The 11,169-nt window shown below is 37.5% G+C and overlaps 1 protein-coding gene across 1 annotated transcript in view; it reads left to right on the top strand.

Moving 5' to 3' along the window:
* The first annotated feature begins 2,541 nt into the window (after positions 1-2,541).
* IL17REL (interleukin 17 receptor E like) overlaps positions 2,542-11,169 on the top strand; it is a 47,411-nt gene continuing 38,783 nt past the window's right edge. The window contains exon 1 of the mRNA XM_072868386.1: positions 2,542-2,681. Coding sequence (XP_072724487.1) covers positions 2,580-2,681 — 102 coding nt within the window. The 5' untranslated portion in view covers positions 2,542-2,579. The remainder of the gene's footprint in view (positions 2,682-11,169) is intronic.

Here is an 11,169-nt window from a genome sequence, read left to right as displayed (position 1 = left end):
AGACTGGGGGGTGCAGCGCGTTTAAATTAACGCTGTCGCCTTTACTCTCATGAATGGCTGCATATACAGTCCTTAGAAAATAACCGTTGACCAAGTCTGAGACTAGGACTGGACTTAGCCACCCCTAGACTCCTCTCTGAGAAGGAGTTTAGAAAGCAAGGGGGTCCTGTCTGAACCTCGTGACTCAACGGGAGGGTTCCCCCCCCAGCCACTCCTCAGACTCCTACACGACAGTAACTCTTAACGCAACACATATATAAGATATCCCGCAAAATGCCAACTGTAAGAAAACATCTTTTTGCAGCTCCCAATGCAATATTTTTAAGAAAGGTCAATACCAACCTTTTTTAACCAAACATGAGAAGGAAGCCTCCTAAAAAGTCTATGGAGCTGACTAGTAATGGGGATGTGAAAGGACATATTTTGCTCAAGGAATCTAATGACAGTAAAAAAATGAAATGCTTGCTTGCTTGCAGTGGAGTTCATTACAGGGGAACCTACTAAAGGGTGAGTTGGAGGAATTGTCTCAGATCTAAGTTTAAAACAAATAATCCGAAAGAATAAGACTAATATCTGCAACAGTAATCAAACAGTATTCTACAGGGTCCCATAAATTGTAATTGAAATTGAAGTTGCAAAACTACTAACTGTGGTGTGTGCTGAACTGGCTTGCTTGCAGTAGACATACTGGTAAATGATACACTAAGGAGAGTCAAAAGGGCTTTTTGGTAGAGGGACATCATGCTTCTGATTATTCGGTCAACATCACTATGCTATTGTGTAAAAGATCCTTGATCTGCTCACTCCTGACTATTGTGTGCAGGAGCCCCTGTCTTACAAAAGGGTATAGTAAAAATAAAGAGGCATATTCTTAATCTTAGAAAAAATAGGAGAGATATGCTAGAAATCAATAAAATTGTGACTATTTTGGCAAAGGTGAGATGAGAATGGATATTCTCTATTTCTTCTAAAACAAGAACAAGGTGGAAACCCAAATGAACTATTTGCAAGCAGTTTTAAAATCAAAACAAAGCAAATAAACATAGTTTAATTGTGTAACTCACCACAAGAAGTTTTGAAAACCAAAAGGATAAATAGATGCAAAGAGTTGTACAAATTAATGTAAGAAAGGTCCAGAAACAGTTATTAAAAACAGTGATGTGCACATGGCTTTCAGTTCAGGAAATCCGTAAGATCCAGGTCATTGGAACTTGGCAGCATATTGGTTAAAATAATCCATGGAAGTAACATATCTAACTTCTTTCTTATTTTTCCTAAGCATCTGCTACTGATCCTGTTAGACACAGGAGAGTGGACTGGGCAGATCTTTGATCTGGTGTATTTTTATGTATAGATGACAAAATTTAATTGTTATTTTTTAACCAGAATAATTACATAACAATTTGTTCAGTACTGTGATTGATACTGCTCTTTATCTTCCAAAAATAAAGTCTTATTGGAAAATTGACAAACTGGACTCACATGAAAGTATCTAAAATACAAGTATAGTAGATACATTGGCAGAGTAGACATTGTCTTTTACCTGGTTATTAAAAAAATATTGGTAAAGCCAGATCCTAGCAGATGGTGTTAATTGTGTATTCCCTACTTTAAGTGATGTAAAAGGTTTTGCAAGAGCACTGAGTACTTGGGTTCTGGCACTGTCCTACTGAAAGATACTACTATTAGTGGTGAGCAAGCCCTCTCTATGGAGGAGTAACTCCCTGTTCCACCTATGGGCATAACATACCACATATAGCCTCCATATAAACCAGAGAGTGTGTTTTTTGGAATACTTATTCCTTGTGATGGGTAGTGGGACTATGTAAGGTAGCACCCGGCAAGGCATTCCTGGGCATTTTGTTATGAACTGAAAGCCAACAGGTGTTGAGGTGTTGTGACTCACTCGTACCCTGCTTTCAGAGCTGGTGGTGTGGAGCTTCTTTGGCAAAGCATGCATAATTCCCGAGCGTGTTGAAAATCCAAAAACTGGAGATAGGCTATAGAACAAGAGGCTTCTGTTGATACAATTAGATAATAAGTAAGTGAAATAAGTTCAAGGCACAGATTTCTAGGGTAAAAGAATGTTTTTCCTGCTGATGAAAAACAAGAAACCCGTCTTCCAAGACTATTCTCCTCAGCAAAGCAGTTTTTCTTTTTATTCAATGGATTAGAAAACCAGGGAAATAAGTAGACATAAGAATGCATTTGGATTCCAGTGAACCTGCCTGGTACATCACTCTAGAAACAAAATTCCCATTTATACATAGAATTTACAGAAAATAAATTTGCTAAAACTAATCTAAAGCTGACATGATGAAATCCAGAAGGAAAAGGCTTTTGCTGTGATTGTCAGAAATTCATGTTTCCCATTTTTCACTGTGGAACATAAGAAATGAGTCGAACATGCTTTATATTTCCCACAACTAGCAATTTTCTGTCTTTGGAAAGTTTTAGAGGGAGGAGCTCAGAGGTGCTGTGGGAGGGACTAAAATTCATATTAAAGTTTTAGCATGAGAGGGAGAATTGTCAGAGTAGAAGGTTTCTTCTGAGGTTTTGCTTTTTTTTTTCAATTTAGGATGATAAGTATTCATGTTCAGATTCTTCTAATAATTCTTTTTTGGAACTCTGATTGTCAGATTATTCCCAGGATTGAAGAATGTGGACTTTCATGTTCTCAGGTAATCTCTTACTTGTTCCTATTTGCTGCCTATTAATATAGTAGTTGTATGCTGCCAAAATAATTGTAAGAAAAGCAAGAAAGCAAAAATGGAAAAATATTTCAGCTGTCCTGAACATTCACTTTATATTCCTGTCATTCTGAATTAAGTATCTGAAGTGCCAAAGATGACTGTTAGGAAGGGAGTAAGAAAATGCATCTTACGCTATTTCCAACTGCTGTTGTTGGTACCTTTTTTAAATCTGTCTTTTCTATTTGGAAAAAAAAAAAAAAGATTTAGTTCATATTCATTACTTTGGAGAGTCAGTTTTTATAATAGCAGTGGTGCCAAAGAGATGAGGGAGGGAGGAGCGGGAGGTTTCAGAAATTGCTAATTATGTGAGGAATATAAGAAACACTGACTTTCCTGTGAATAAATGAATTAAGTTTGAGAAAGAGTAAAACCTGCTTTTCATTTTGTGGGATGAATGTAACTGCAGTATTGAATTTAATGACTTATGTATGTGCATAAAAGTGGAGTGTGAACTATACCATCTCTTAAATAGCTTTGAATTTTGTATGTTTCCAAATATCCCCACAAAGGGGCAGTATGGAGATATTCTGCTTCTGCTGGCATTCTGAAACTGTAAGAATAGAGTAAACTGAAAGATAAATGAAAAAAAGATAAAATAATAGGGAATCTGACTTTCAGTCTTGGTAGAGGATGATAACTATGTACTTGCTACAGAGAAGTGGAATTGATGGCATGAAAGAATTTGGCTGTCTGTACAGACTTCTGCTTGAAGATGTCAGTGTTTTAGGACAGGCAATGAAACATACTAAAGATTGTCTAAATGTGGTGGCACTACCCAGATATTAAGTTAGTACATGTAGCAGCAATTTATTCTATGTTTTATACGCATATCCTAGAAAATATCAGGAATAAAGATGCTTATAAAATACTAGATTGAGGGAAAAAGAACCTCTCTATATTTAAAGTTTTTTAATATTCCTGCATTCAAATTCTGTAGTCTCTATCCACTCAGATAACGTTTTTAGAATAATAAAATATATTCATAAGAGATTAATCTCTAGAGGTACCTAAGCACTTTTCAAGAATTTTTATGTACTTATGTTTATGAATGCAAATATACATGTATTTTAAATAATTTATGCTCCTTGGTCTGCTGCAATGAGAGTTTAAAATAGAAAAGATTTACTGTTCTAATTTATCCCTCCAAAGAGTGTATGACTATCAGACTCAGTATGTAAAAAACAACAGCAATCTTTTTCAGTGGGATTGATTCAGGCTAGGGGATAAGATTTACCTCTGGGGACCTTAAAGGGCATCTTTCTCCATCGTATCTTAGGTATGTATGTTAAGAAGACTGATTCACTAGATGCCTAAGGTATAGACACAACCCTGAGGTCTGGTAGATTGGATCACTTTCTTTGCCTTCAAGAGTTTGTCTTACAACTTTTCCAATACTGAAGGTTGGATAACTGAGATAGGTGTATTCTTTTTAATTTACAGGGGAAATACATTGTTTCCAGTATAATGGAATCAATCAATCATTTGTGATGTTAAAGACAGGATTTAGTTCATGTTCTCTATGTAATGTTTCTGCTAGTTGTATTTCGTAGAATCTTGAATGCATTAATGACTTTTTAAGACAAAAATGTTTTCTCACTGGGAACAATCATGATCTTAACAGGACAAATTACTGTCAGCATAGTATTTTCAATCTAGTGCAAAGCATTTTAGCTACATGAACTTTAGAGTCTCATGACTAGCTTGTTAGAGAAAACTCCTTCTTCCTTTTCCTTTGGACGTAACTTCAATTTCCCTATATAACTGACCACAGTTTGTTGTCTCAATCCCATTCCTACCTGAGCAACTTTAAAAGTGAGCAGTTTATCTTCTCCATAATTTATAACTCAACGGTCTTTATAGGGGCACTAACCAGGGGTTACAATTTGTCTTTGTCTATGTGCAATATATGTGTGCTGCCTTCTGCTATAGCACATCGGATCACAAAGTAGAGAATTGATGCTATTTTTTCTAGCGATTTTCTTAACGTGATAATGAGATACTGTAATTTTAAAACTATCAGAAGTTTTCTGTAGCTGATATTGCTACAACTGAGTATTATAGAAAATTGTTTCTTTCTTTATGATGTTTTCCCATAAGTTTGTATAGCGGATTTCTCTTCTGCAGAGGTAACCCTGAGGTTGTGTTGTTCTTCATAAAGCAATAGGGGAATGAAAAGCAATTAATTTGCATTTTTCTGCATTTTTCAAACTGTGAGTATTGTCAGAAGGTTTTGAGCAGGTTTAATAACTGAAACTGTTGAGTTTGACCAGCAGACTGGATTTTAAGGTGGCTATGTCCCTTGAATATTTGTAAGCAGTTTTGACCTCCTTGGGTACTCCTTATCAGAGTAAAGCATTGGTTGTACTTAAGAGGGAAATAGTGACCTAACTGTTTTGAGGTATGTGACTTAAAAACCCTTCACACTGAACTGCTGAGATTTTGGATCTTATTACAACTTTATGAATTATTCTTAGTTTACCATGAGTATTCAGCAAGACATCCTTGCATTGCCTTGTATAAGGCAATATCCAGGTTTCATCACTATATCACAAACTGTACTTCTGTTCAGTACAGGAAAGGAAAAAACCAAAAGAACATTGGATGTTTATGCAAGTATTACATGGAAATTTAAACAGCATGAAAATATACAATTGTGGGTTGAGTGATGGCAAAGGAACAACCAAGCTTTTATTATGTATTATGATTTATTTCTCCTTCCTTATTTTAATGGCTTGGCTTTAGAGCTCATGTGACATTCTGGTATTCAAAGGTTAAATACAATGGGTTTGGTCTCCATGCCTCACCCAATAGCAAACACAGTTATCAACCAAGTTTCCCTGTAAAAGCATAGGGGAATCCCAGCCTGCAATTGAAATTGGGTTTGCGCCCTACTCATTTTACAATCCACATTGTTTGCAGGCCGTACACAAAGAAACAGGCTTACACCAAATTTGACTCAACAGCTGGTAAAGATCAAGAGCACTACATTTAAAAAAAACTCTCCAGAAAACTATGAAATAATATTTGTATTGTCTGCCATTAAATGTAGTAATGTTTCCAAAGTCCACGGATAAAGAAGGAAACCCTAAACTGAATCTGGGATTTCCCTGCAATTATAAAGGTTATTGGCAGCAAATTCTTGATATAGCTGCTGCCTGTTCATGCTATTCATAGTTGAAGTATGTGGTGTTTCTTTACTGGATATTTATGCCATGGATCAGTCCATTCTTGCTGCATACTACACACTGCAAAACCTGTGATATAATACAGCCCTTAGGCCACTAACTCAGCTGACATAAATTGCATTCTTTGTTCATTATTAAGGTAAGGAATTCGTATTTTAAAAGTGATCCCAAGCCTCTAAAAAACGGACGTGATAATCTAGGTGACATAATTCAGCTGTTCTCTAAAATCTGTTTGAAAAACTAGTTTTAGACATGGAAAATGTCTAGAGAGACTGATCAGAGACCTGGCTTCCTCAGAGTGAGTGAGAGAGAGAGACACACAGCATGAAGTCCCAGCACAGGACGATGATTCACCACAGACTTTTATGGGTATGCATCGATATACCTGATGATTGGAGGAGATGCTTAAAAATATAAAACATATCATCTGCTAATATTTGGTGAGGCGCAGTACAATCCACGAGAGCATGCCCTAGACAGAAAGCCTGGGTTTTGCATCCCTACCTGTCATTGACTAACTTGTGTGGCCTTATTCAAGTAATTTTCTTTATCCAGTTTTCACAAGTACAAAATAGCACTGACCTTTCTGTGTGATGTGTCTTAATTATGTGTTTTAATTAAGTGCTTTGAATACTACAATTACTCAGTACTCAGTACTCAGTAGTCAAAGCAGTCATACTTAAGGGGCTCAGTCATGTTGACTCACTGTATTAGAGTGATATTAACCCATTTGCTTAGCTATCCCTGCTTGCCTTCTCTGCTGGTAGTCAGGAGAGCTGCAGTTTAGCAAGTTTAGGTGACTTATCTCTTGGACTGTGTTTTACATTCGCTCTTAGGGTCAAAAATAGCTTGGCAATGACATGAGACACTTAGCTTCCATGTTTCCTGCTGTGTCCTATGCTGCTGGTTGGGTGCCATCCCATTTCCTCACCCCCTGAGAAGAAAACAGCCCGTGACAGGTACAAGCAGGGAGTTATGAAATTCTCCAGTGTTCCTCATTATTAGAGCATCTACCACCACTTCTTTCAGGAGAGGTGGAGATGGAGAAAGTGCTGCAATTCAGAACTTGCAAATAATGCAACGGTAGCTCTGGGTTATTTTCTTTCTCTCTTCTCCTTTCCTCAAGAACTCTGGAAAAAGGTTACAAGGTCTCAAAGAGATAAGCCACCAGAGTAACAAGAGCAGAGGCACTACAGACAGTCATGAAAGTTGGGGGCACAAAATTAACAGATGTTGGAACTGGACCTGACAACGTGTCCTAAAACTGAAACACAAGGCAGTGCTAGAAGCTTTACCACTGTAAGACGTCAACATAAGTATGTGCAATCAGTACTTGTAGCAGGAGGTGGATATTAAAAACAAAAAAAAGAGATATATAAGCAAGCTCAGCAGGAGATGGGAGCAGCTGACCTTTATTATTGGCAGCAAATTTTGGCTCACAAATCTATCTCAGCCCTGATCTTAGGGAGGGAAGATATCCTTCAGCTCCACTGAGACCCAAAGATCAGTGGTGAATATTGAGATCTGGCAGTAGGTGCTTTCCACAGCTGCAGACTATTGCTGTCTGACTCACTACTTTGCAGTTGGGAAGCTACTTGTAATTTGATCAAACCTAGGCAGGACAAATTTTTTAGGAGTGGTAACAGCTTTAACAAGACCATGTGGTGTGACCTAGCTGGTATTCTTGCAGTAAGGTCTAGGGTTAGCTTAATTTGTACATTTGCTGGAGCTGGCAAGGCTGTACCTGTTACTTTGTCATGTTTGTTTATACTGTCCCGTTCTTCCTCTCTTGCCAGAATGTCTGTGCATGGGAGAGAACCAGGGATGATCAAAAATGAGAAGGACCAAAAAGAGGTTTTAAAAGACTTCTTTCTAAGGATAGCTTTGGATACTCTCCTGGCTTTTTGGCTCAGCATTGAGAAGCTAGGTCTCACTCCCACATAGGTAGGTAATTTGGACCTAAGAAAGGAGTTTCCTCCTATCTCTGACTGAAAATAATTTGATTTCTGGGAGCTATGAATTCCTGTGCACCATGCTGTGGCTATCAGGCTGTTCAAACCAGGAACCCACATTTGAAGTTCTATGCTTCACGTTACCATCATCCCCACAAGAGATCCCTAGGCTTCATATATCAACATCTGGCACAGAAGTTTTCATAGTAGTTTTCATACTGCCAGGAAAGTATTTTTCCTTGTAAAACCTTTTTTTTCTGATTTTGTTAACACTTATTGGCTGTTTTTTGAAAGCCAGGAAGTTATTTGCCATCTTAAAAACACAAAACAGAAAATATGCCCTGAACAGCAGTGTGTTTCTGAGGAAGTTCCAGACCAGCTCTGAACTACTTGGCTAGGAATGATCGCAGAACTGGTAAATTCATGCATACTCAGATGTGATACGGACACATCACAGCCCTGACCCTACCTTCACAACTGTAGGAATGCACTGGGCCAGAATTTTCTGGGGTCATGAATAAGCTGGAAAGTCACAGTAACTAATGATGCTGAGCACTGGAATAGATTGCCTGTGGAGCTTATAGAGATACCCACACATGCTAAGGAAATATCTCTCAGATATGTCTCAGATAAAGGTCATTCTTCCTAATGCAGAAATGCAGAGTAGATGGCATCTTGAGTTATTTTCTAACCCTAATATCTGTGCTTTCATTCATCATTTTCTCTTTTGTGGGGTCTGAAAATGGTCTTTCAAGTCATATTTAACTTATGCCTTTGGAACAGTCAACAGAGCCTGTCTTGCTGTATTGCATATTCTGCCCTTTCAGCACGCAAAATATGGGACTCACCATGAAAACTGTATGGGACATACAATCTCATTCAGGAAAAGTCTATGCAGAAATGAAGAGAGTTTTAGTTCTACTTTGCAAATGATATGTGGCTCTTTCTCTTGCAAGAAAATGTTTCAACTTAGTTGCTTTGAATATGTGTGGTAAATTTCAATCATTTCTGGAAAGCTGATTGTCTTGGAGTTGCCTCTACTTGCCTGCATATTTTCAGAACGTATGAATCATCTAAACAACATTGTACAGTACTAGATGTGCATTCATTGTCTTTTCTTGGAAAAACTTTGAGGAAATATAATTTATTGCAGTTAATACATTTCACTGTCTCCAGTTCTATTTTTCCCTTTCATCCCTACATATGCAAACTTCCTTGATCTTCTTCCCATTTCCTCATCTCCCTGACCTGCTGTTCTTCCTTCCATGACTGCAATGACAATTTTCTCCATTACTTTTCAAATTTTGATATCTTTGTATTAGAATTTTTCCCCATTTGTGGTTTGGGGATTTTTTAAATTTATTTTTGCAGTTCTCATTATAGTATCATGTTTCATGCTTGGTTTTGGTCAGTAGTATGTGTTCTTTTAATTTTTTCCCCTCATTTTCAGTATATTATATTTATAAATAATAGAATAATTTTTAGAGCATGGTCACATCTGTGTTACCATTCAATCTGCCTTTGTAGTTTATTTTCTCTTCCACTTAGGGGGAAAAAACCACATACACTTTTTAGGCAAATGTGTGGCATAGATGGTTTTCAGTGAGTAAGGGCTATCATTAAAAATGAGACATAGGGTGAAGCAACATATGAAGGTACTGAACACTGATGGTTGTATTAAACTGAGGCCATGTCCAGGAATTATTGCTGCCTCTAGGGACAGCAGCGTGACCAGGAGAGTCAGGTAGAACAATGCTGCTGTTGTAAAGTTAGTAGAATCCTGCCTCTTTGGAATTCCTTCTTTTGGACCTCTGCCTCCTTTAATTGGACTGTGCTAACTGTAGCAACGACAGTATGTGGAAGATACACAAGATAAAGCCAAGCTATATTATTATTCTATAGTTTGTTTTTTTTTCCTTCCCCCCCGCCCCAAACCCCCCCAAAATTATGAGTTAACAGTAAAAAGAGAAATAGACTATGTAATGACTTTTTGAGTAATTATTTTTTATTTTGTATTTTATATGATTTATTCTTCCTTAGCATTTCCAAATTTATTCATAACTAGCTTCTGTATCAGTTATCTCTAACTTCAAATGTTTCAGCTGGAATGCACAGTACAGATATTTTCAGTAGGGTTTTTCTACATGGCAAATTTTGAATGTTTTTTACTTTTTCATGTACTCACACTGCTAGCTCTTTCAGGAAAATGTGTTTTTGGCTTTTGTTGCTCTTGATAGGAGAGGAAAGGCATGTATGCAGGGATTCTGGTATAAGATTTCTGATGTAGGATTAAAACTTTCAGATGCCATAATAATACAAATATGAATAGTTAGGAAATAATCCTCTCTCAAAAATTTTCAAGTATACAGCTGCAAAAAAAGGTTTTTCACCTACATGTACTAAGAAGATTTTCCTCATTTTGCTGTGGCTAGAGTGTTTCTGTAACTCAAGCAAGCACAATTAGAGCTAGTCAGGCATCTTTATCATTAAGTCCTTAATGGAAGGAGTTCCTTAACTGATACTGTGGCACCAGGAAGCAATGCAGTGTCCTGTTGGGACTGTCATCCGAGACTACTCTACCACTGCATTTAGCATGGCCTGAGGGATCATTCGTACGGCCTTACATCCTCACACAAAAACATAACAAGCTAAGGTTAGAATAAAACCCAAGTCAGCATTTAAAAATATTTCTCAGCAGGAAGAGCTATAATCAGGGGTAGTTCCAAGTTTATTTAGGTTTGAAATTTTTCTCTGTTTAAGAAAAAGAGGGAGAAACACCATTTTTATGGCAGCTACAAAACCTAGAAACATGTGCTCCTGCATTTCTCTCCATGGCTTTGAAGGGTGTCTCAGCCCTGACACGTGGCCTCCAAAGTCTTGAAACTGTTATAAGGAATTATCACCATATGTGCTTTCTTGTTCTAAATTTTAGTATGACTTTGTGATCCACGCTGGCAAGGTTGGGATTAGCAAGTTCATTTTTGTTTTTAAGTCCCTCCGCCTCCAACATTTCAGGATAGTATCTGTGCCACATTCATCCATTCTATGACCCTGCTCTTTTCCTATGGTTCCATGTTATTAAATACAGATTAAATAGAGATCATGAGAAAGCATTAGCAACTTGTCAGGGCAGTATGAGAAACCTGCATGCTCAGCATGGTGCTGCCTCAAGTTAGGCAAGGGAAAAAGTTAAGCACAGGATTAGTCTGAACTCCACTCCCTAGAGCCCAGGCATCTGAGTTATGAGCCAGAGTTTGATGTTCTGTCTTCAGGGTAGCT

Source organism: Ciconia boyciana, chromosome 1 (assembly GCF_034638445.1).
Source record: "Ciconia boyciana chromosome 1, ASM3463844v1, whole genome shotgun sequence".
NCBI classification, from domain to species: domain Eukaryota; kingdom Metazoa; phylum Chordata; class Aves; order Ciconiiformes; family Ciconiidae; genus Ciconia; species Ciconia boyciana.
The sequence above is the reverse complement of the archived record's forward strand: the minus strand, read 5'-3'. Positions and strand labels throughout refer to the sequence as shown.